The sequence below is a fragment of the Pelodiscus sinensis genome, chromosome 11, assembly GCF_052426305.1.
Source record: "Pelodiscus sinensis isolate ZL-2025 chromosome 11, ASM5242630v1, whole genome shotgun sequence".
Classification (NCBI taxonomy): Eukaryota; Metazoa; Chordata; order Testudines; family Trionychidae; genus Pelodiscus; species Pelodiscus sinensis.
The window spans coordinates 30,578,884-30,605,516 of record NC_143062.1 but is presented as its reverse complement, the minus strand read 5'-3'; the positions used below and the strand labels follow the sequence as shown (position 1 = coordinate 30,605,516).

The 26,633-nt window shown below is 44.1% G+C and overlaps 1 protein-coding gene across 4 annotated transcripts in view; it reads left to right on the top strand.

Moving 5' to 3' along the window:
• Positions 1-26,633, top strand: part of GRIP2 (glutamate receptor interacting protein 2) — a 529,887-nt gene that overhangs the window by 361,166 nt on the left and 142,088 nt on the right. Inside the window, exon 1 of one of the 4 annotated variants that reach the window (XM_075938766.2) lies at positions 24,972-25,889. The exons of the other annotated variants lie outside the window; for them this stretch is intronic. Within the exon in view, the coding sequence (XP_075794881.1) occupies positions 25,850-25,889 (40 nt within the window). The 5' untranslated portion in view covers positions 24,972-25,849. Of the gene's footprint in view, positions 1-24,971; positions 25,890-26,633 lie in introns of those variants that run through there. 4 annotated transcript variants of the gene reach the window in all.

Sequence of the window (26,633 nt, the reverse complement as noted above, 5' to 3'; positions counted from 1 at the left end):
AGGGAAACCCCAGGAGCTGTCAAAACCTGCTCACTTTGAGGCTTTTGCTAGCTCTTTAAAACTGGAGGAAGCACAATGCAGGTGCCTGATCTCTGAAAGCCAAATCAAGCTTTGCCCTTGAGGAGGTTGTTTGGTATTAGGGAGGGTTGTGGATGGGGGCCCACTAACAAATGGGTGGTCTTGTTGCCTTAAGCCTTTGGGAGAGGCTGAATGGGGAGAATGTGAGTCCCTGACAAGGCTTGGAGAGTTTAGAGGCTGGACTTCTGTTGGCTTAATGCCAAGTGCTACCACCCTCCTCCACTCCCAGGGCTCTGAATCGGGTGGTACTAACTGAGCTGGAATGGGAGCATGTAGAACCACATTCAGGAATGGAAATAAAGCTTCTGTTTCACGCCATGAGGCCCCTCCTGAGCACAGGTCTGGTAGCTAGCAGTCCTGAGTCAGATGGGCTAATTCCACTTGTATTAGCAGGCTGTTGTACATGGCCCAAGGGAAGGAGGTGCATGGGATGTGAAGGGTGCGGAGGTGTAAGGAGGAACAAGAATTTTAAAAAGCATATCTGGGTGAGAGGGAAGCTTCCTATATAGGTCAGGTATTTAGCTGGCATCCTGTAACAGAGATCCCGTAGGGATGTGAATGACTAGTCGACTATCTGATAAGCAAATGCTTATCGGATAGTTGACAGGCTAGTCGACTAGTCGCTTCCCCCACTTCAAAGTAGCAGCTCTGCATGGAGCCTAGAGGCAGCGTGGGAGTCCCCAGCTGCCTCCAGGCTCCACATGGCACTGCTGCTTTGAAATGCCATGAGGAGCCTGACGCTGGGCTCCCAACAGTGTTTCAAAGCAGCAGCACCACATGGAGCACCCACATGGGTCAGTGGGGGAGTCCTCAGCTGACCCCAGGCTCCACACCGCGCTTTCGCCTTTGAAGTGTAGCAATAGCCATAGGGCTATTGCTACACTTCAAAGGCAGAGGCACTCTGTCGACTAATCGAATAGTCGATGCAAAATGCCTCTACTATTCAATTAGTCAATTACAGTACTTGATATTTAATCCTGCTAGATCCTGGAAGTCACACTTTTCAATACTAATCCCCCGTCCTTTCAGAAAAGAGATGTTAATTTCATGCCTAAATAGATACAGGGCTTGACAAATGCCGGCGAAACCTACTCACCAGCCCTGAACTGCACATGTGCAAGACCCACATTGCGCATGGACGCACCGCTGGTGAACAGGGTGACCGGCTGAAATCTACTTGCCACGGGCGAGTAGATTCAGTGATTTGTCAAGCCCTGGAAATTAACATACCATAAAATGGTATGTGCATGCCTCTGGTATTGTGGAGAAATTCTCTGGCCTCCTAACTGTGTTATGGACGAGATAGATGGTCGCAGTGGGGGCCCCTTTTGACCTTAAAAACTCTGACTTGGGGTGAATTAGTGAGTCTGTTGCCTTCAATGTAAAATCACAATTTGTGCACTTCAAAATTTTTCAATAGTAATGTCTGGAGAAGTTTCATGATGGTTGTAGAGCTCTCTTTGTTCAGGAAATCCTATTGGAAGTAAAGTGACCTGCAAATATTTTCATGACCTGCTGACTGTTCAGCAAATGATCATAATATGAGCTTTTCTTTGTATTACGCTTGCAGTTCTGCCTTTGGACTTGAATGAGAGAGAGATTTAGCAGCACATATAAGTTAAAAACCAAACTGTTAACAAAATTCTTCCTAGACATTAGCATTTTTGGTTCAGTTCCATTATTTGCTCCAAATCCACTTGCTCAATACTAGCTCACATTTTAAATTCTGCAAAAAAAATTTCTTCTCTTTTCACTACTGGCAAAACAGTTGAACCACCACTTAACATTTCCAGACAAAAAAAAGAATAAATACCTGAGAAGCAACACCGGCTCAGCATGCTTGAAGTCAGCTCACTGGGTACAAATGGGCCTGAACCAAAACTTGAGCTATGAATCTTATAAAAGTTTTGGGGACGTTTTTGTCTGGATCTAGTTCAATGCAGAGTTCAGTCCATCTCTACCCTTTAACTATTCTGAACCTCCCTGATTGTGGAGGTGCTTCCTCATGAATCTTGAACAGAATAGTATGTGAGAGAATTAGAACATGCTAGCCAGACCAATGTAACATCTTACCTGTTGAAAGAAATGGACAAAACAGTAATGTGGAGAAATCCATGAATATGAGAGACTGCATAGATTTATTCTATCACTGGTGACCAACTTTGTCAGCAATGGCTGAGTTCATCTTTCCTAGTCTACAGAGAAATTTAAGGGAGATGTAAAAACTACTGATCCGTGTGCATTATGTCTCCCTCTTTGCCATAGATGATAGGAGTGGTTTGCTACCCCAGCTACAGAGCTTATTACTTAAGCAGTAGAGATTCATGCTACAGGTTGAACCTCTATAAACTGGGACTCGGGTCCAGCAACATCTGTGGTCCAATAGAACCATGGATGTGCCAGGACCAGACAGTCCTGGTGGAGCTCTGGTGCCTAGGAGCCCTGCAGACTGGCAGAGCTGCAGGTAGCAAGCTGCCAGTGGGGCCACAAGCCTAGATCCTCACAGTTGGGCAGCTGGGCGTGACCCAGTAGGCTGCTCAGCAGGGCTTGGAGCCCTGCATGGTGCAAACTGGGCTGCCAGCATAGCAGACAAGGGGTGGGCAGGGAGAGGGCAGCGGAGCTAGTGGCCTGTCCAGCACTGGGGACATTGGTAGCGGGGGGGGGGGGCCCAGATATGACCTTCCCTGGTCTAGCAAAACCCCTTATCGGGACTGGTCAGGTCCCAAGGGCTCTGGACCGGAGAGCTCCAACCTGTGTTAGTTTTGGAAGTCCCTGGTTCAGTCCCTCGTATCCTTCAAGATAATAGTCATCACAAGACCTCAGCCTCATAGAGAGAGACTTCTACATTAAGGAACGGAATATTTGAATGGAATATTCGTTGCTTCTGTGTGATTATGTGGGTGTGATGACAGATGTCCATACTGGAAATGATCAAAGAGCATTCATGCAATGGTTATTGCAACAGTGACCTGCAGGATAATGAAGGGGGAAATCTCGCTCCCCTGGGGTACAGAGCCCCCAGAAGGGTCCGAGGCTGGAGGTCAAATCAGTGAGGCAGGAGAGAAACCTAGAAGGGAAAACTTTATGATGCATGCATGCAGGCTGTCACTTCCAAGAGTGAAGCAGCAGCCCTGACAGACAGATTCAGGTATCCTATATACAGAATGCTTAGACCAGGGGTGTCCAAACTTTTTTCAAAGAGGGCCAGATTTGAAGAAGTGAACATGCGTGAGGGCCGTCCCCGCACTCTCAGCCCAAGGTGGAGGGCCCGCGGGGTCGGAGGCGGGCGGAGAGCGCAGGGCACGCCGGCCTCACGGCGGCCTGGGGCAGGGCGAACCCGCAGCCGAGCGGGGGAGTGGGGCCATGGGCGGCAGCGGCGCGGCCAGAAGCGGCACGCTGGGCGCACCAGTTCAAAAGAGCGCCGGGGAGCCAGGAGAGGGGGAGGAAGCGGGGGCCGTATTAAATCGGAACACGGGCCGCAATTGGCCCGCGGGCCGGACTTTGGACATGCCTGGCTTAGACAGTTCAGTTGTGGATTGTTCTTCTTTAACATATCAAAGTCTCAGCAGAAGTACTCTGAGACTTCTGTTCACCCCAGGAGTGCTAGAAGTAAGTTTTACAGTACACAAAGCCACATGAGAACTTGAGTGGAGGAGTCTACAAGGCAAACTGTGACAAAGATAAGGGTTTACATGACAAATTGTGACAGACTAGGAGTATCCATGAACTTGAGATAGGAGGCATTGTAAGGGTCTTGATTAGAGCTAATTTGATTTCACTCTGATACAGGGAGAGAGGCCTGGAAAACTTTTTAACCCTTACAGCAGTTTTCTTTTAGAGAGTTTTGATTTCCTGCACAGTCCCCCCCCTTTGACACAATTGGAGTTATTTGATTTTCCCCACAATAACCACACTGGCAGCAAGATATTCATGACCTTTGTCTGCTGGTAGAGAGAGGAAACAGTTTCTGGAGAGCTTGTTAGATGCCTTAATAAAATGAAGTTATTTTTGTGCTCATCTGCCGCATAAACTAAATATAGCCACTAAGGACCTGTAGGCAATTCCTTGCCTTAGGCAGCTACAGGATTCTATTGGTATGTCTACACCGCAACATTATTTTGAAATAACTTAGTCTGAGTCTACACAGCAGGCAGTTATTTCAAAATAATGTCAACATGCTGTCAAGCTGGAAGACTTCATATTCCAACTCCTGTAATCCTCATTGTTTGAGGAGTAAGGGAAGTCAGAGGAAGAGTATTTCAAAATAAGTGCTGTGTAGACACTCCCAACTTTGAAATCAGTTTTCAAAATAAGCTATGCAATTGACAGCTCTATTTGTGTAGGTTATTTCGAGTTAAGCCCTCCTGTATAGACGCACCCTAAAGCATTGTATGAGCAAGACACAGCTTACCACTAGTTTAAATGATAATTGTGTCTGCAAGTGTTTTTGTCTCTTTGGGACAGAGGGATGTTGGCTTGTGTAGTAACGCACCCTATTTGCAGCTAGCCGCTCCTTTAGGTTTTGACCAAGACAAGCTCAGTGGAGAACTCATTGTCCACAAACACGGTAGATTCCTTTACTGCACAATGAAGTCTTCAGCAGAGCTACAGAATGGGGGGAGGGATAGCTCAGTGGTTTGAGCATTGTCTTGCTGAACCCAGGGTTGTGAGTTCAATCCTTGTGGAGGCCATTTGGGGCAAAAATTTGTCAGGTATGGTACTTGGTCCTGCTGTGAAGGCAGTGGACTGGACTCAATGACCTTTCAAGGTCCCTTCCAGTGCTAGGAGATAGGCAATCTCCATTATAAAAAAACTTGATGGTCACATAAGTAATAAAGATTTTGATACTTCATGAGGATTTTCAAAGAGTTCTGAGTGGATATTTAGAAGCTGTCCTGTTTTAATGTCCTTATGCAGGTTTATCCACTTTTCAAAGTGTTTACCCCCTTCTTAGGATAAAGGGCAGCTAAGCATGTAGGTGCTGTCTGGCATAGATGTTTCCAGAAGCTTAAGTAGCCAAGAAGATTTGATAGAATTTTTTTTTAATGCTTCAAATCTGCCCAAGCTTATGCAAAGCAGGCAACCCACTCACTGATCTATAGACAGGGGAGTACATATGATCTAAAAGCTCTCTGGCTGGTGGAGAGTGAGAGACAGAGCAGCATTGTCAGGTGGGGGAAGACAAAACTGTCCTGATAAATCACTAAGATTGTTCTAAAGCACCCAGGTAGCGTCATCACCACCACCCACTTCAGCTACTTACCAATGCTGGGCTGGCATAAATCATCTGAACCATGTAAACACTTAGATTACATTTGCATTGCGTTGCTATGGTAACTTAACTGGAAGCCTGGGATAAACACACACAAGCCATCTTGCTGCTTTGAGAATGTCTGATGCCTCCAAGCCGGAGAGAATTTGACCAAGAAAATCTTCTACGTGTTTCTTTTTTTCTAACCTTGGTGAATTGCACAGGATTTGCGGGCTCCTGCTTTTGTATGTACAGAAGATACCAAGGTCTTTAAAAAGCAAATAAAGCGGAGCCTCTAGCTAGTGCAACCACAACAGCGCAGTTGTATCGATGCAGCTCTGTGTAGCTGCCCTCTGCTGACAGGAGAGTTCTCCTGCCAACGTAACACTCTGTCCACACCAGAGATTGGTTTAAATTACATTTTTTTCACGCCCCAGGGCACCATAGGTTGTACCACAAAAGTGCTATGGTACACACAGTCTGACTCTCCTGCACTAAGAAAACAGCCGGTGACGTCATGTACACTGCTCTTCAGTGAGCTAGGGCCATGGTTCTCCCCTGGTGTACACAGAGGTCTTCCATTCCTCTAGATATTTGCCTCATTTTAACAGGCTACATAAAAAGCACTAGCAAAATCAGTATAACCCAAAATTTCATAGAATCACTAGTTTATACTCCTCTATGTACCCTGTAGCATTATTGTATTAGCACCATAATGCAAGTACAATATTTATATTCCAATTGATTTTTACAATGATGTGGTAAAAATGAAAAAGGCAGCAATTTTTCAGTACTAGAGTGCTGTGACACTTTTTTATTTTTATGTCTTATTTTGTAAGCAAGTAGTTTTTAAGGGAGGTAAAACTTGGGAATAGGCAAGACAAATCAGATTCTTGAAAGGGATACAGTAGTCTGGAAAGGCTGAGCACCGCAGAGCTAGGATACTTTGAGCCTTTTTGCTCTTAATCATGCAGACATCCTTTGATCTGGCTGGTTTCATCCTGAATTATGTTCTTTCTCTTCTTGCTTATCTGTAAAATCCTGCCAAATACCCTCTTGTTTGGGAAAGAGAATGAAGCTGGTGAACCCAGCCTGCACTCTGGAGAGAGATCCTACAAGCCCCTTTCAGACCACTATGCTGTTTGCTCTCCTTTGATCACATGACTGCTGATTGTAAGATCATGTATGATTGGCTCCTTCTGCCTACCAGCCCCTGGGTGCTTTGTGTAATCATTCTCCCCACTTTGATGATGCATCAGGAAGGAGGAATGGCTCTACAATCACAGTTCCACCCAGTGATGAGTGTCCGGTAGCAAGTTCTTTGGATTCATTTCAAATACACAGAAATTTGGCTGCTTCTCAGAACTTCAGGATTCTGCACAATCATGGCAGTTTGCTTCCTGTGGGGTTTCTTCCCCTGGAGACTTAGAGACAAACAGTGGCATGTTGATGTGTAGACATGTATTAAAGAGAGGGCAAAGGCAATGTCTGAGATCCATACATATGTGATTCTTAAAAGGAGTGAAGTTTTGGGGGGTCATGATTCTCCTGTCATAACTAGTTTGGCAGCTTCCTAAATTTGACTTCCTTTTTTCCAGGATTAGGACAAAAACTTCTTGCATACATTCAAAATAGTTCATGGCCAAATCCATTGACTACATTCCACAATTAATATAATGCAACACTGCTTTGAATAAAAGGTGTATCCTAACACACTTTATAGATGAGAAAATTCATGTTACAACCTACACGTGCTAAGGTAATTGTGTAAAGACCATTCACTTTTTTAAAGGTGTGTGGCCAATTTATCCACTGTCAACCCCCATCCTGCAATGTCTGGACCTGATGGGGAGGGGCGGGGGAGAGGGGACTGCATAACACGTCCTCACATGGACATGCAAAATCCAGATGCCCATGCAATGGTGGTTGCATGTGACTAATTTTGGGGCACTTTTAGAACCATCTTTCTGAGAATATGGGACAGAGTGACCACTGTAATGCCCTCTCATTGGTTTTCTGAGAAATGCAGCAGAAAGGCATGGGTAAAAGAGAATACATGGGTCTTTAAGATGTGATTATGAAGGAATGGAGAGTTGGGGAGGCAATGAACTAGAAGATTTCAGGAGGGTATTCTCTTGATGGGAATTTCAGAGGGAGGCTCTGGCTCCAAATGTTCTGAGATTATGTCAAGGGACAGGAAAAAAAGCCAGTGCTGAATGAGATGACAGGAAAGATGCTACACCTAATGGATAAGCTGGAGCAAGACCATGGTAAGCTTTTAAAACAAACTTCCTGTATGGGGTCATCAACATGTGAGTTCCCATCTTGTGAAAGCGCTCTCATCAAAGGGTTGAAGTTGAGTTCAATTGCTCATCTAAACCACTTCCATCTGTAAAAGCTGGCCAACAATCTTGCAACAATCCTGCACCAGCGCAGATTCAAAACACTAAACAGTCAGTCTGCTTTGTGGAGAGTCCAAAGAGTTTTCACCAGAGCTAGTTGAGGCATCCCTCCACCCCCATGAAAATGGTTTTTTTGATTAAATGGACAAGATAGGTGAGAGAAGATTTTATTGGACCAACTTCTAAGTTGTTTGTTCCTTTTGCTGAATGCTGCAAACATTTCATCAGCCGGCACTTTGCATTATGGGAAAATGTGTTTTGGATAGAAAATTTCAACCCATTCACAGAAACTTCTCTTAAGTGATGCCAGGAATCCCTTCCAATGGATGGGCATCTCTCAATGAGGTATTCTCAGAGCACTGAAGATGGGTTTTTATGCAGTTTTAATCCAGCTGCAATTTAAATATCAATATTGATTTGCAAAAGAGCAATTATTGCTCCCAAAAAGAAACCCTTACAGACCCAAGAGAAAAATAATAGTGTTTCTAAATAAACTAGTAGCTACTAATTTTAATTGAAAATTATAGGGAAAAGATACTGTAATTTCTACAGGCAATTATGTCTGCTTCTCCATCTGTTTGGTGTGCAGTCCTCTCCAGAGGAGTGTGCTAATAATGTCAATGTGCACCTGAAATCTTGTAAGGGAGCATTAATATTCCCACCGTGGCTTAGTGGCTGCTTGTTAGTTCAGCACATCTGTAAGCTTTTCTTTTTTTATTGTTTAGTTTTTTTCTTATTTTTGATCAAGACAGCGTCAACCATCCCTCATCTAGATATGGAGGAACCTTGCTGTTCTCTCTCCTCAAACCCAGCAATTCTCATATGTAGCTGAGAAGTTTCACACCATGTCTTTGCAACTAATTAATAGCAGAGTGCTGTCTTTTGTCATTGAAAATGCTACAAAGCTGTCACTTATTGGCTTTATGTATCCTGAAACAAAAAAAATCTCTCAACTATCCTTTTCAGAATGACCAAAAAGTATTCCGTGATTCTCACAGGTGTAGGATATTGATATTTTGGGCTTAAAACTGGTAGATATGAGTTCTGTGTCCTACTATTGCCTTTTCCAACATGTTAGGCAAGTCATATCCTCCTGTGTGCCTGGTATCCCACTTTTATAGACAGGGAAAATGCCAATTGCCTTTTCTCTCTAAAATGCTTGGAGATTTTATTTGACTGTCAATCTATTACTCTGTGTGGGATTTTTTTCCCCATAGCAATACACTGATGTTAGAATAGCAGATTTGGCTTTGCTGGGGATAGGAGCTGTTTCTTAAATACTGGAAGTGCTGGCAAAAGGAACACAGGAAATGAGATGCCAAGGAGGGGGCTCTCATATAAATATTGCCCTAATGTTTAGAATCAACTGCAAGTGCACAAGTGGAAGTTCATTCATGTGCCTAACTGGCTCATGAAGCTGGCCAGTTAGAGGACTGTTTGAGTGCATGTGCAAATAATTTCATGGGTGGCGGGAGGGAGGGAAAGACATCACAATCGAGGTGCACACATGCCAGGCATTTTTCTGAAAAAGCAAACCACTAGGATAATAGGGCATTTTGAAAATCTCTTTTCTTCTCCCTTTGAAGCTACAAAACCTAGATAGATAGCTAATAAGATCATGTATCAGTGTGGTGCTGGAGTACCTTCCATCTCTGTTTATTGTAAGGGTCTTTTGTACTTGGAATAAAAAATATTTATTGCAAAGCCCAGGGATGATGTTCACTATGGTTACCATGATAGACATTCTAATAGACATGGCGACAGAAGCCCTTTGTCAGTTGAATACTCTCTCCATTCCATCTTTCTTACAGTTGAAATGCCTGATCCGCAGCAGCTGCAATCTGGGGCCAGTGCTTGTTCATCTTTGTTTAATTGCGGCACGGAAGAATCAGTGGAACTTTTCAAGTTACTTTTTCTTTCTAGAATCAAAACAGTTTTTAATGTGAACTGCTGATATTTGTGTCTGTAGAAGTCAGGGCCAGCTCTAGACCAAATGTCACAGTACATACCCCCTCTAATTTGTTAAAGGAAACATTTTGCATTTATCACACATTTGCATGATTTTTCCCTGTCATATGAGAGAATACATTTGCCTAGTAGGATCTGTAAATCTGTATTTATTTATTTATGCCATAGATAAGTGTAACCACCACCAGGCAGATCTGAACCTGGGATCTCTGAAGTGGAGTATAGGCGCTTCTACCCTCTGAACTAAAAACTAGCTGGCTACCAGCTCATGCTGTAGAGGTCTCTTGATCTTACTGTTGCTACTTAACTAGGTGCCACTTGCATTGCTCAGTAACCACACTAGGTGTGTGGGTTACATATGCAAATAGAGGCAATGTGGAGTAGGAACATGGGGGGGGGGGGGGTCAAGTGCACTTCTGATTGATGTGCCAGGGATGAGGCAGGAGAGGGAATCTGTCCTTCTCTCCCTGCACCTCTCCTCCAGTATGTTTTGCCATTGTCCCTGGGTGCTGGGTGCATAATGGGATAAAGCCGCTCTTGCCTGAGAGCCTAGTGCCTCCAAACCTGTCACTACAGGTGGTCACCAACCCCCAAATCCATCTATGTGAAGTAGACACCCAGAAGGTCATGGGTTTTCTGAAACTACTAGTTTGATCCAGGACTCTTCTGAGACCTTTCTCTTTGGCAGAAGTTGTGCCTTTCTCTTGTGCTTTAACCTTTTCCCACTGACTTTTTGGCATATTTCAGAAGTCTCCATTCAACTGGATAGTTCAACAGGGGTGTGTGTGTGGGAGGGGGGGATTATTTTGTGTGTGAAAAGTGCTTTAACCGGGGTCTCTCAAATCATGAATTCTTTCACTTATTATCTCATAGTATCTCCTGTCAGGTGCTGTTGATGTTCAATATTTGGAATTTGGCATAATCAGGCCTATGGGCTGTGTCTAGACTGGCCAGTTTTTCCGGAAATCAGCCGCTTTTCCGGAAAAACTTGCCAGCTGTCTACGCTGGCTGCTTGAATTTCCGCAAAAGCACTGGCTTCCTACTGTAAGAAATCAGTGCTTTTTGCGGAAATACTATGCTGCTCCCATTCAGGCAAAAGTCCCTTTTGCGCAAAACTTTTGTGCAAAAGGGCCAGTGTAGACAGCTGAGATTTGTTTTCCGCAAAAAAGCCCCGATCGCGAAAATGGCAATCGGGGCTTTTTTGCGCAGAAGTGCATCTAGATTGGCACGAACACTTTTCCGCAAAAAGTGCTTTTATGGAAAAGCGTCCATGCCAATCTAGATGCTCTGTTCCGAAAATGCTTTAATGGAAAACTTTTCCGTTAAAAGCATTTCCAGAAAATCATGCCAGTCTAGACATAGCCATGGTGTAATGAGGCCTGTGGGATGTAGCGGAAACCTCTCTGCACAACAGTCAGATCTCAACCTCATTGAAATCTATGGGAGTTTTGCCACTGATTTCATTGGGATAATTTCCTATTGTGTCTATTTCCAAATGACACAAATTACATATCAGGAGAAGAAAGGAAAGGGGGAAGTTTGTCTGTTCCTTACTTTTCTTCTCTCTTCTTATCCACTTGCTCTCTCCATACAAGGGAATTTTATTTTTATTTTCCTATTGCAGTTATAATTTCATTTCAGAACACCTACTTCATCTGTGTGAGAGAGATTCTATTATGTCACTGTATGGCTCTGGGAGCAGCTGTGGCAGTACATGCATTTGAATTAGAAAAGAGGCTACACATCTGCTGCCCCTCCATTCACACAACGTAGTATTAATCCCAAAGACACTCCCCCACACACACACACCCAAAAAATAACAATTATCTTGAACACCCTTCATGAACACATTGGAAGTTTAATCTCTTTCAACTACAGCTTTTCAGCTGGAAAGATAATGGCCTAAAATTTCCAGATTTAAAAAAAAAATACTGTTGTTGACTGTGGGTTTCTTCCCTAGCCATTTATAACGATGTTCTTATAACTTGCTGTCCTCAGATAACAGGATTGCATTGGTCTTCACACTAGGGATGTCAGATTAACCGTTTAAACGGTTAACCAATATGTATGAGTGCATCTGTTTCTGTTTCAGTTAAACTCTTACCTCCTGGCATGCGCTGGCTCTTGGCTGTCAGTCCCACTCCCAAGGACCTAGCTGCCACCCTGCTCTGAGGACTCTGCAGAGGCTTATACTGCACACCCGCAGCACAGCTGGCTCCCTGGGAGTGGTCCAGCAGCAAGGAGCCTGTGCCCACAGGGAGCCAGTTTACACTATAAGTGGCCTGCCATGACCCCGGCCTTGGCCGCATGGGGCCGTCCAGCATGACGCTGACCCCAGCCATGCAGGGCAGGTAGGTGGGGGTCCTGACTGTGACCCAATCCCGGCCAGTCCGATTTGGCTCAAGCAAGTTGGCAGGACCCTCCCTCCCCCCCAGCCATGTTGGTACAACCCAGGCCAGGCAGGGTTAAATGTTAAAATTTTAATTGTTTAACCAGTTAACTAATTAAATGATTATTTATATCCCTACTTTACACGACTTCTCTTTACACCCTTTCCCCTGTAAACCTAACTGACTCACTGGGCCATATTCTAGCCTCTTCTAATTAATGCTACCTCATTGCCATCTGTGGCATTACACATTTTGGTACCTCAGTCAAAATCTGCCTTCACTGGTTCTATTTTCCCCTCATGCTATAACTAACTAGCCAGACGAGGATTCATTTATATGGATTTATTTGCTGTCTAGCCTCAATACTGCTCCACCCATTTGGGTTCCAAGCTTGAGCCTGGGTTCCAAGCTTGAGCCTTGTGCTCATCTGACTGACTTTCATGGATATTTACACACATGGTTTGGTATATGTGCCTGTGAGCTTTCAAGGAGCTGCTCTGTGCGACTAGAGATTCTGAGACAGAAATATATTTTGATATTTAACATTTTGATATCTCCAAGAACCACAGTTTCATTTCATATAGTTGCACAAATCTGATCCAATAACAATTTAACACAAAATATGAAATGGAATTGGAAATTTCAGACTCTGAAACATTTTTTTTCCACTTAAATTTAGCACACAGGAAAGGTGTTCAGTGGACAGCCTTGGAGAGTGAAGGCAAATGTGCTTTCAGCCCTTACACAGCTTTAACCCTAGCAGCTTTCCTATAGAGCCCTGTATATGTATACTGTCTCACCAATGGCCCCTGAACTGGGAGGGCAAGGGGAGGGACAAATTAGCAGCGATAGGGGAGTTTAGTTTCCATGGCCTCTTTGTGTGGAGGTGCCATTTTGGTGGTGAATTCTGTAGTGATGTGTACCTGCATATTGCAAATCTTGTGTCCTAAATGGAGAGTAACAACAGTGAGCTCCTCTGACAGCACCTTTGCGTGAAGTCTGTTTTATTCTAGCTCTTACACCAGGGATAGCCAAGTTCTTTTACTTCTCATGGTTCAAAGGTTCTTGATGGATCTGGTTACTCTTATTAGATTCTAATTTTGAGGGAAGGAAAGAGGGCAGGTTTTTTTTACTAGACCTGTTAAAACTTGCAAACTCCCAATGCCATTTACACATTTTATTTTTTGACAGTAAAAGGATCATGATGATAAAATTTAGCACAAAGATGCCTCTGTGCTTGATGCTTCAAAAGCTAAATAATTTGGATCACTTTTTTTGCACAGCTTGGTGCTGATTCTTTCGGCTCTCCAACTTTAAGACTTCAGTTCTGCTTTCTCTTAGCCAGCTGCAGGAATTTATGCATATACAATTCTTCAGTTCCTTCAGTGCTTTCTTACAGAAATCCTTGCACCTGGTACTGAAAACACCACTTTGCCTGTGGTGGAATGTGACAGCTGTTTTAATAAAGCTAATGAATTGAAATAAAAATTCATATGATACATAGGTTAAGAGGAAAAGCACTGTACATCTGGGTGTCATGCTTGGATTATCTAAGATTAAAAGTTTTGCTTCAGAAGTCACATGGTACATACAGTACATAATCAGCAATGACCCAGATTTAGGTGTGCAAGGTTAGCAGTGCAGTTTAGTTATTATCTTGTTGCTTGCTTTACCATAATGCAGGTTTTAGTTTCTACTACTTGCTGCTCTGCTGTGAAACTTCGCCATCAGTCCTCCTTTTTTTCCCCCTCTGTTGAAATGCTCATTAGAATAAACCCTGCAAAATATTTTACATCTGCACTAGTTAATATAGCACCTTGGAGAGAAGGTGTCTGATGCACCAGTGTACAAAGGAAGCTTTATTCAGCAGAATCATTGAGTTTCTGCTTAATACCCTAGCAATTAAATTTAATTTTGATTCATATGCCAGTCAGGAATATTTGGAAGGAGAATAAGAAAGCAAAGCATCCTGATTTAATATTATGCAAATTAGCGTTAACATGGTGTTTCATTTCTCGTTAATGCATTGTTACGCTACTACTCATTGAAAAGAAACTACGTGACACCTATTAAGAGTGGTGACCCACTCACTTATTTTTCCATTTGATTTGGCACTGTATCCCTGTGAAGATAGTGGTGCCAAGGTAAATCTTGGAAGTGGAAAACAGAGTTCTTACGTAAGTTGGAGAAGGGGGTGCATTTGAATTCTGCCTAATTATTGTACTTGCCCTTGAAACTGTAATGAACTGTGTTATCAGTTCATCTGATATGTTCTCTATCTGAGAACTTTATATTAAATGGGTTTATGCATGTGTTTGCACTATTGCCTTCCACTGGATGGAATTGGGATGTGAAGTTGAGATATCTTAGGCCCTACATGGCTAATAGCTAAAGGAGATTCTATTTTAGCTTCAGTGGTAAGAACATAAGTTCCTTCAGCAGGAGGATTTTGAGTGTTGCTCTTGTGAAGTCTTGAATTCTCATTAAACATAGCACGGTCACCTTTGCATTTTTAGGGGCCACAGATCTGTTAAAAGTAGAGTGGAGTGAAAATTGGAATTTCCATCCATCCAGAAATTCTGACACATCAACTATTTTGTTTTGTCCCACTCCAAAAGTAGGATGGAAAACTGAAAAAATTGGAAAACTTCTGTTCCCTGGGGGAGGGGGGTTCAATTAATAAATGTTGATCTATTTTCTTTGGGGAAGTTTTGATCAGAACAAAACTCATGAATATTCCAAAATCAATATGTTTCATTCTGATTTATTGGACTGTTCTGAAATGCTTCCTTTAAAATTAATTTAATATGAAACTGCTTTTTTCCATTGTGGCCATTAAACTACATGATTTGTACTTTAAGAGCCTGATGTCCTGATTCTCCATATGGTCCAAGTTCCCTAGCTGGACTATAACTGCAATAACGTGGGATGGAGAGTGAAGGCTTGGTGGAAGAAGCTGGCTGGGGATGAGGGCCCCTTTCCTGGGGCTGGAGGAAGCCTTTACCTATGCCTTTTGGGCTAACCTAGGTAAGGATCCCTTGCTTACCCTCTCCCTGAAGTCTGGTAGTAAAGGGATAGCAATTTCTTCCTGACAGAGATTTATATTTGCTTCACCCAGAGCTCACGCTTATGGGGTAAGTATCTGTGCATGCCTCCTCTTCATGTAAGTGAGGGGAACAATCAACAAATCTTTTGTCCCCTGATTGCTCCACAGTGTTTTGTCTGGTGTCTGTACCTTCTCTTGTTGGATAAGAGAGGACATCTCTTGCAGTATACTACTGCATTTCACATTTGGCAATGCTTCTCTCCCAACCTGGTGTGTGTATGTTATAGTTTTCGAGCAAATACTTGAATTATACAAGGGCAAATACTTAAATATTACCTTTATAACAAGGGGTACAGCTGTAAGTAAGATAAATACATGCAGCATCCTACAAGCATTTAATATCATTCTACTATCTATTTTAACAATACTAACCCATAGGCCAGCCAGACTGGGTTCTAGCTATTCTGTAGTCAGTGAGGCATAGGGAATTCGGCATGATCTGGCACCTGGTCTGCCACCCTCACTCTGTTTACTAGGTAGCTGAGGCTGAAGTTTATTTTTACTCATGATGTCTCAAGCAGGACCCAGATAGACACTCAGGTAGGCTGACAGACGTAGCTGGGCCCTGAGTAAGATTGGAGAGGACCTGGCTCTGGGCCCCCAGAAGGGGAGTGGCTAGGGGCTAGTGTCCCCCAGCCAGCCTTTCAGCAGATTATCCATTAGGCACAGTAGGACCTAAAACAAATTCATAATTGATTAAAAAATAAGAAAAGAAAACTGCTAAATCACACTTAATGATTTGCTAATTTTTTATTTGGATACATGTGCAAATGTTGAAGATGAATTAAATGCAGGTGTATTAAATCTTTAGTCAACAAACATACAGGTATAACATACAATTAACACACACAATTAATACAGGTTCCATGTAAGCTGGGCAGCAGTGCGGCCTTGCAGCTGTTTCATGAGCCCCGTTCAGGGGCTACTTAGAAGGGAGCTGCCTTACTGGGAGTGGATACTTCTCCCTCAGCAGCAGAAGTTCCATGCTGGAGATGCAATTTGCCTTTTCCGGCTGGTAGGGAGGGAATATGAGGAGGAGGGAGGAGCTTAGGGTGTCCTGGCTGGACTGGGAGAGGAGAGGTGTGATTACAGTAGCTGAGTTTGGCTGCAATTTCATGTGAGAAATCCAGCAAACTTCAGCCTGCTGGGTTGGGAAGGCAGAAGAGGGGGAGCAGACTACATGGGAGAAGTAGGTTGGGAGAAAGGGGTGGGTGGGTGCTAGCATCTGTGTGGTGAGGTAGACAGAGTTTGCTGGGTGTTCTCACTCCTGTCTGGGCTGCAACTGCTGGTACAAGGAGGGGTGAGGCAGGACTTTCTCTTTTAGATGAGGCTGAAAAGAGAGATTTACTGAGGGGTTAAGAACAACTAATTTAAATTAGAAGTTTAAGATCAAGTTAGAGTTTTAAATAATCCCTGGATTTGGACCCTTAGAGTCCAAAACAACTAGTGGGCTCACCAGTAGGAATATCTGTGGATGAGAGAGATTATGCACATTCAGCTTCCAGCGAGTTGTATGTTTGCACTGAGTCCTGCCTACATACCATCCCTAATTAGCACCCTTGACCTTGTGAAGTGGAAGCACATGGCTTGCTTTGACTGGGGACCTCTTGCTATAAAAGTTGGCCGGGGTGGTCCCTGAGTAGATGGCTTATAAACATTCAGAGTCACTAGAAGAGATTCCTGAACCCAACTATCTCTTGGGGTAGATGGCTGTTAGTCAAGCTTTTGGGCAAAGCTTGGACTAGGTTGCTATCTCACCAACAGAGGTTGGTCTAACACAGGGGTTCCCAAACTTTTTGACACAGGGGCCAGTAAATCCATTCATGAGCTTTTGGAGGACCGGTAACATTAATTTGCAAATTTGCATATTCATTAAGCAAATGATTATTCAAATAAGTTGTTTCTGGTCCTCCCAAAGCCTCCAGTGCCAGCATTAGCAAAGTTTTTTATACAGTCACCCATGATATTCTTGCCTGCAAGTTAAGGGAATATGGATTGGATAAATGGACTGTAAGATGGTTAGAAAGCTGGCCAGATCAGGGTTTCCCAAACTTTTTACTTTAGTGGAAACCTGGTTTTTTTTCAGTACTGTCTTTTGCAGCCCAAAAATATAAACACATATAAAAAATGAATAAATTTTCAGTGTTTCACCCGGCTGTAGCTTCTACCCAGCCTGGGCCAGGGCTTGGGGTCCCGGCGCCGCACGAGCACTTCAGGAGGCAGGAGCAGAAGCAGATTGGGGGTAGGGTATCTGGCTAAGAGGGAGGGTGCAAGGAAGGGTAGGATTGTCAGGTGTCCAGTTTTGTACCGGACAGTCTGGTATTTGCAGGTTTTGTCCGGGAAAGAAATTGAGAAATTACCAGACATAAAATGTCTGGTATTTTCTAATTAGGTAAGTTTTATTATAATTAGGTGTATTAGTCCTTAGCTGCGAACTGCCTGGCTGGTAGATGTGCTCACGCTGCCTGAGTTTGTCTACCTGCCAGGCAGTTTGCATCTACTCCAGGGAGGGTATGTGGAGAGGGAGGAGGCAAAATGGGATCTCCAGCCAGACTCACTCATCTGGCAGGGTCTGCATGTGCCCAGGTCAGTCCCACTCCCTTCCCCCCCCCTTCTCTTCCCAGTCTCCCCAGTCCAGCCCTGCTTCCAGCAGCTGATTCTCCCGTGTCCTCCTCCTCCTAATCTCCCCCGGCCAGTCCCCTTCCTCCCCCCCCCGGCTCCTGTCCAGCCCTGGTTCTGCTGCCTGCCCTCCCCTATCCCTGCCGGACAGCCCTGCTAGCCCCAACCCTGCTTCTGCCGCCCGCCCCCTTCCCATCTTCACGGGACAGCCCCACCACCTGCCCGCCTGCCCGGATCTCTACAGGACAGGCCCACTGCCCCAGCCCTGCTTTTGACGCCTGCCCGCCTCTCCGTGGGACAACCCCGCTGCCCCAACCCTGCTTCCCAGCAGCCGGTTCCCTCCTCCCCCACCTCCTCCCATCCTGCCTATGAAATTTGTCCTGGGGATTAATTTTGTCCTGTTTTTGTTTAAATGCATCTTTACACACTGGTTTCCCATGGTAAAGTTAGGCATGTGAAAAAGGAAAGAAACTTCTACCTCATTTTATTAGTGCAGCACAAGTCTGTGTTGGCATTCACCAGGAACACTGTAAGCCTGAATGGCCTATGGCTTGAGCATGTGAGGGTTTTTTTTGTTAAAATCTGATTTTCCACTTATTGTAATGGGGTGGTGGTGGCAAGAGTAAATTATCTTAATGTGCATTCCAGCCTAGTTAGGGGTCGCAAGCAGCATACATGAGAAGTGCATAATCCTAGAATTTCAAAGAGCTGGTGTCAGAGGTAGGGGTCAATGCAACGCTCCATTTCTTCCCATTAATCACAGTCCTGGGAGGCACTCCCCATTCAATTCCCCTTGTGCTCCCACTCACAGATATGACCGTTGCTATTGGGCAACAACAGATGTGAATGTTATTTAAGGAGATACATGTACAGTTGTTTTTATTTCCCTTTAATAAGAGAAATAGATTGGGGTTCTAGGAAGAAGCCCCTTAAAATACTCACCCTCTTGATGCTCTAACAGCCTATTGGTCTGTGTGCGGCAAGGGCCTATTAGACAGGTCAATTTATCTTGTAGTATCCATTTATTGATAATAAATTAGCTTTTAAGACTAGCAGGTGCAAATGGCTCTTAATGGATGGAGCAATTCAGAAATTCATGTTCTCTGGCTCTGTGTCTAGGTTATTTGAGTACCAGGCATCTTTAAAGATCAACGGTTTTTTGCTCCTGGGAAGAAAATTAGTGGTTGTGTGTTAGAGGTGCAGAGCCAAATTGCATCTGCTTTCCCCATTAACAGGTCTGAATCTGACCCATAGGTGTTCAGCTATTTTAAATAAGTACAGCTCGTTCTCTGTGGCAATAGACTGGCATAATTACAGTAGGTGGTGGCTGCTTAGGTAACTAGCTGTTAATGGGAGAGAGAAGCAAACCTGTGAAAATGGGTGAGGTTGGGATTCCTTATCTAAACTCTATGATGCAAAATTAGGTTGGAAAGCTTGCAGATAGCTGGCTTTTTTCTCAGATTTCCAGGATTACCTACTCTTCTAGGGTATGTCTACACTACCCCGCTAGTTCGAACTAGCGGGGTAATGTATGCATACCACACTTGCTAATGAAGCCCGGGATTTGAATTTCCCGGGCTTCATTAGCATAAGCGGGGAGCCGCCATTTTTAAATCCCCGCTGCTTCGAACCCCGTGCAGCGCGGCTACATGGGGCTCGAACTAGGTAGTTCGGACTAGGTTCCTATTCCGAACTACCGTTACTCCTCGTGAAATGAGGAGTAACGGTAGTTCGGAATAGGCACCCTAGTCCCAACTACCTAGTTCGAGCCCCGTGTAGCCGCGCTGCACGGGGTTCGAAGCAGCGGGGATTTAAAAATGGCGGCTCCCCGCTTATGCTAATGAAGCCCGGGAAATTCAAATCCCGGGCTTCATTAGCAAGTGCGGTATGCATACATTACCCCGCTAGTTCGAACTAGCGGGGTAGTGTAGACATACCCCTAGAGTGCTGCTTTTGGATCTCCAGTTTTGGGTGAAACCATAGAGCTACATTATGTAAATGACAATACTAGGTTGAGGGAAGAGGTCATCCAAACTTCCTTGAACCTCAAATTTGGAGCTGAATTTTTCTGGATCACTTTATGAACCACCCCTAACCCAAAGCCATTTCATTTGCTGCCAATATGAGTTTGTGTGTGGTTAGACTCTCTGTTTCCTCAGGCCCTCCACTAAGGGAAGAAAGGAAAGGGGGCAGTTGCCTTGGGGCTCCTTGATTCAAAGGGACAAGGGGATCCAGCTGCCACTATTACCAGAGTAGCAGTGGTAGCAGCTGGAGCCTCTGGCCCTTTAAATAGCCGCCAGAGCACTGTGCTATGCGCGCTCTGGGCAGTGCTAAGGACTGCCTGGGACAGGCACAGTGTGTGCCATGCGGCTCTGAGGGCTGATGGGGGCACAGTATGCTCTGTGGGGCACTGGAGGCTGGCTGCCCTGGCTCTGCCCCTTCTGCCTGAGGGAGCTGCTCCCTCACACCTTGCCTGGAAGCCCATGAGGCTGTTTGCAATAAGCATTTGTTTCTCTTTGCCATTTTCAGCAGCTTGCTATTTATTGCACAGTGGTGATATAGCTGTCTTTGGAGAATCTCCTGGGATACATGACTATAAAGTGACATACGGATATTTTAATGTGGTGTTTCCTTGATCAGTCATTACAACATTCTACTGTAATATCACACAGGGTTTGGATCTTTGCTATAATGTGATGCTGTGCCCCTAAATGTTTATGGAAATATCTTTTGGAATATGAACATGCAGGACCCGAGTAGCCACTGCCACTCGCAATGAGCTGAGTCTGGAGCAGCCCCCTTCGCCCACAACACGGCAGGGCTGGACTGAGCAGTCCCTATGGCTCATTGTGAGCCTGGTCCAGAGCAGCCCCTATTACCTGTGAAATGGCAGGGCCAGGCTGGAGCAGCCCCCGCTGCCCACAGCTGATGGTTAACTATTTATACAAATAGTTTAATTGGTTAACAATTCTGGGCATTTTTTTACAACCTTAGATCATATCAATGTTTTGAAGAAACTTTTTCTCTTCCCGCTTCTACCCCCAACTCTGTTGTTTGTGTATAGATGTATTCTGTGAATACAGTGTGCCCATGCAGACCAGATGGAACACACTCTTTGTGAGCTTTACATTGGATTTGATGATGCATGATTGGCTGAAAAATGTCAAAGGTAGGGAGATGGGAAGATTTTCTGTGTAAATATATGCAAATCTAGATATTCCTGGTTGCTGTTGACTAGTTGTTAGTGCAAACTAAATTTTAAACAGATGGCTGGTGAATGATTTCTTTTGGGACCACCTCTTTCGGAGAAGAAAATCTCCCTTTCATTTAGACTTAATGGCCTTTCAACTGACTTTCATCCAGGTATAGTAGTGTGTCATTCTCAAGTAGCTAGACTTTGGGAAATACGTTTACTAAAGACCATGGAATTAGGTTTTGTGATGAAGCTGTCTTGGAAGTTTGTGCTGTCTTCAGTTTAGTATTTGAGATCAGATGTGGGGCCTGATCTTGCATTATTTGCATGTTCAAAATTTCCACAAAAGTTGGTGAAAGTTTTGGGAGCACCAAGAATGCAGAATTTCCTGTGAGGTGGTTTTCTTTTTTTTTTTTTTCTTTTTTTTTTTTTTTTTTGGCATTTCATTTACTTTTCAATTGACTTTTACTTCTATGTAGCTGAAAGATCTCAATTGGCATCCAGTTTTAGTAAGAACCATTTTATTAAAGCTAGGCCTTTCAATATATACATCAGTGTAGGAGTATCATTGGATAGCTATTAATTCAGGACACTTCAATCTTAAAGTTAAGTTCAAGAGGTAGAGGATGTGTAGATTAGCACAAGTCAAAGCTCTGGTTACTGTTGCTTTGGGTCAACCATAGATATAGATATATTTTGACTGCATAATTGGTCTCCACACATGTGAAGTACTTTTAAAGAAAATATTATGTGGAAGAGATTCAAGTTGTTCACTTCAACTATAAAATACTGCCATCAGAAATTTCACAGAGACATAGTGTTTATATACATTGGCCAGAATCCATAAAGCAAACATCTTCATTCTTTCATCTACCCGCCTCCCACATCCTCTAAATAGTCTTTTTTCAATAGCTGATCATTTTGATGCTAGCAGTAAACATACAGGGTATTAATACTTTTAAAAGCAATCAGTTCATTGCAACCAGCATAGTGCATATTCCTCAAATTAGCAGCTTCTAATTATATTTGTTTCTTAAAAATAAATCTTCAGAACACAATGTAACTTTTCAAGACACAGTTTCTCTACTGCAAAAACATTAATAGTAGTGTGAAAAGATTAATTACAAACTTCAACTCAGTTACTAACTGCATCTATTATCAAACAGAACTTTTAAAAAAACACAAATTGTGCACCAAAATATCATGTGTGCGTTTTATTTTTACTAATTTTCTCTCTCTTTGTATAAGGCATCTGAACACAAAACAGCTGCCTTCATACCAAGATAAAGATGTTGTTGTAACTTCAATCCTAGCAAAAAGTTTAGGCTTCCCTCTGTGAAGTCCAATTTTCTGCACTCCGCTGCTTAAACCTACAAGGATCTTGAATATTTAGGCCAGATATAAACTAAAAACTTATTTGCCAGTACATTGGTTAGGACAAGAGCCCTACCAAATTCACGACTATGAAAATAGCTCCCCGTGCCCCCAAGTGTGTGAGTGCGCGCATGCGCGCACATACTTTTACCCTATATTATATATATTTCACGGGGAAGAGAAGCATTTCTCAAATTGGGGGTCCAGGGCTGCCAACTGTCCGATATTCACCTGGACAGTCTGGTATTTTTGCCTCCTGTCCGGTAAAAAATTCAGAGAATACCGGACACCTAAAATGTTCAGTATTTTCTGGGTCCCCCCCCCCCCCCGGCCAGGAGGCAAAAATGCTGGGCACCTGGCAACCCTACAGACACTCAGCGCCTGGCCTCTCCCGAGGCCCTCCCAACACCCCCAGCCTCGCAACCCCAAACCCCATGCTTCCTTGGTTCCGCAAGGCTGCCGGAATAAAATGGCTTCCGACCAAGGGGAAGCCTGGGTCTTAGTGCTCAACCGCTCCCCTGTTCCTATTCCGGCACTCACTTTTAAAGGGGACATGATGTTTTAATGCTGGGGTTTTTTTTGGTTTTTTTTTGCTTAATAAGTCTTGGAGTCCTTCTAAGGGTGTAAAAAATGCCCAGAATTGTTAACCAATTAAACTATTTGTATAAATAGTTAACCATCAGCTGTGGGTGGCAGGAGCTACTCCAGCCTGGCCTTGCCGTTTCACAAGGAATAGAGGCTGCTCGACAACTTTGGTCTCCCCTCCCACCCCCTTTTTTTCCCTTCAACAACATTTTTTCCTGGTGTTTTTTTTTGCGGGGGGAGGGAGGGGGTCGGAATTTTTCTTTCAACCATTTGGCAACCCTAGGTCCTCCTGATCCAAAAGGGAGTTACAGGAGGGTCACAATGTTATTTTAGAAGGTCATGATAATGCCACCCTTACTTCTGTGCTGACTTCAGAGCTGGGAAGCCTACCAGACTGTGCTTTCCTTATTTCTTTGCTGCTGCTAGCAACAGCTCTGCCTTCTGGGCTCCTGGCTAGAAGTCACCATTCCCTGCCTGCCCAGCAGTGAAGGCAGTGCCACCACCAGCAGCAGTGCAAAATTAAAGGTAGCAGCACAGAGCTGACAGCCACCGCAGGAGCGAGATGGCGAAGGGAAGGCTCCTCTGCCCCAGAAGAGTCAGGGACTCCAGTGGAAGGGGTGGGGCCTCAGGCAGTCAGCCCTTTGTGCAGACTGAGAATGGCCTTGCTCCCTCCCTACCCATGCAGCCCTCAAAGCTTTGCAGAGTGAGTTGTTCAAAGGGCCCCAGCTCTGGACACAGCAGCTCTGCCAGCAACTGTGACCGGGAGCTATGGACCCCTCTGAAACACTAGTCCCCAGGGCAATTGCCCCCTTTGCCCCTACCCTATCATCAGGCCTAGGTAGCAGTACCGCAACCTGTCCTACAACAACCTTGCAACCACCCCACAACTCTTTTTTGGGTCAGGATCACCAAGGTTCCCTCTAAGCCGCATGGCAGCACAGCCCTGCAGCTGCTTAATCAGCCCTGCCCAGTCAAGCAACTCCGTATGTGGAGTCCTGAGCCCTTGGCAGGGTGGGGCTGATTAAACAGTGGCAGGGCTATGCTGCTATGCAGCTTACCAGGAACCTTTGTCAGGATACCGACATGAAATTTCAGATTTAAATAGCAGAAATAATGAAATTTACCACTTAAAAAATCCTCTCGTTAAGTTGTCCAAAATTTCATGAATTTGGTAGGGCCCTAGTTATGGCAATGTTGTACTTCCAAAAACCCCAGTGTAGATGCACTTATATAAGGAGAAAAAAAAAACCTATCTCCACCACAAGAAATCTTTTGCAGATATGACTTACCTTCTTTGGAGAACTGGCATAAATCACGAGCTATACTGCCTGAAGCATGCTTAAGTTGTCTCTGCCAAGAAAGCTATCCCAGCGAGAACTCTTATAGTGTAGTTGGGATCTCAGGTGTGGAGCACAAAATGGGAGAAGTTTAGCTTTACAGACCAATCTCTGTTCAGAGTTAGAAGAAAGTGGTGAAAGATCAGAATCATTTTCCCAGGACAATGTGTGTGGCTTTCGTTTCAATAACGGAAGGAAACAGTTTTCAGGACTATTGGTCTGTTATGACAATTTCTTGTCTGATGCTTCAGTGTAACACATCTAGCATCTATAGCTGCGGGTAAAATTCCCCGCTGTTGATCAGTTTATATCCTAAAGCCTGAGACTTGATCACCATTATATCTTTTTTTCTTGTCTATTTAAATTGCAGACACTACATTTCTTCTGTTAAGTATCTGAAAATCTATGGGTTTTTTTTCCCCCTCTTTCTCCCTTTCCGGAACGTATATGGGGTTTGTACAAAATACAGATCTTTCAGATACGTTCTGTCCCTTGGTGCACTTGTGACCAAAGCATGACCAAAAAAATCCTTTTTCCTTTCCAGAGAGAGTTAAATTGAACAATGGAAACAGGGAGAGGTTGCCAGTCTGCCCTTCCAAGAACGGGTTAAACTGAGTTTTCAGAAAATGCTGTAGGCAGGGCATAGAATTGCAGCTTCATTCTCTCTTGCACTCTGTTTTGGGGAGGGAGTAGAATGCTTTGACAGCAGCTTGACATTGCCTTGAAAGGTGCTGGAAGCTCTACAAGCATTTGCCAAAGGGGGTGGGGGAGAGGAAAGCCTGTCAAGCAGTACTGCAGTCTCAGCCTATTCCCCTGCTCGGAAATGCTGCTGCAACTTAGAGCTTTCTATCCGGTTTAGCTGCCATCCAACTTCTGCAGCTGGGCTTGTGCACAGAAAGGTCCTGGAGGCACAGAAGGGAACCTCCACCGGGGCAGGAGCGTCACCATCTCCAGGCTTTTTGTGAATTCCCCTGCTGAGGGACAAAAGGTTTTGTGCAGAGGGCAAGGACACGGCCCATGTGGAATGATGGCTGCTCTCAACCAACATGGTACAAGTTGGAATATTGCTAGGAATGAAGTGCCTGCTTCATATTTGCTGCATCTGCCAGTGTGCCCATACTCAGCTGTCACTGCTCCTTCAACCAGCTGTTCATTTTAATCATTGCATTTATAACCTGTACTCTACAAATGTCGAACGGCCAGTCTGACAGTTCCATTGCTGGATTTCTAAGAAAAGCTAAAGATCCTTTAGCCTCTGGTTTTTGGCTTGGTCTTGTCAAACCAGACTGGATCTTGAGGGTCTCATTCTAACGAGTCCAGTTTAGAATCGATTAAAGAGTGCAACATTTGCATGGAGTCCTCATAAAGTGGAGTCAACAGGACTTTATTCCCTTTAAGTGGAGCAGAGTGTGCATTGTAACCCTGCTCTGTGGTGGGAGACAGACTGAAAGTGAGCTCGCTGTAAAGTGATTCCAATACAGCCAGGGAGAGACAGAAAGGAGCTGGTGTTGCAATTAGCTGAATGCTTTGATAGATAATAGCAGACATGCTTTGTGGACTGAAAAAGGATTTGCAGTCAGATTTCGGTGAGTGTGCCTGTATTTCTCTTCCCCCCCCCCCCACCAGTTTACTTTGATTTCACTTGATTTCTTTTAACTACTATTAAATCCAATAACCAATGTATGGTCTCCTTACTAGAGTATTTCAAAAGAACTTGGTTTTTACTCTGACTTAATTGCTTTGATTTGTAAAAATGTGCCTCTGATCCTGTGAAACAGAATTCCTCTGTAACAATTGGAGGGCACCGTACATATGTTTTTTTCCTCTCCTCTTATCCCTTAACTAAAAGCTAGTTTATATAGGGTCTGCTCTTGAGACACCCAAAATGCTACAGATGCTCTTCTGTGAACATTTTTACGGCAAGTATATTTTATGGGCGCATCATGTAACTCTGTACTGTTCTTTAAAAAAAAAAATATTTTAACGATCAACATGTATAAAAGCTGAGGGTGCAAAGCAGGGTGTGTGTGTGTTAGTAAAGGATCTTGCTGAATACAATTGGATCCCTAACACTATTCTGTGTCACAGGTCTAATCTGTTACAATGCCTGCTATAATGATCTTGGCTCATACTGGTAAACTGCCAGTCTTGGATGAGAGCCCCCTATTTGGGCATATAAGGCTGTAAACTACCAATATGGATCAAACAGGCCTCCTTTATCCCTTATATTCCTGTGCAGAAATGAAGACTTAAGGACATCTTTTAAATGATTGATTGAGGGGGAAGCTATGGATACAGAAGCATAGCACCCGGGCACTTCTGAATGGGGT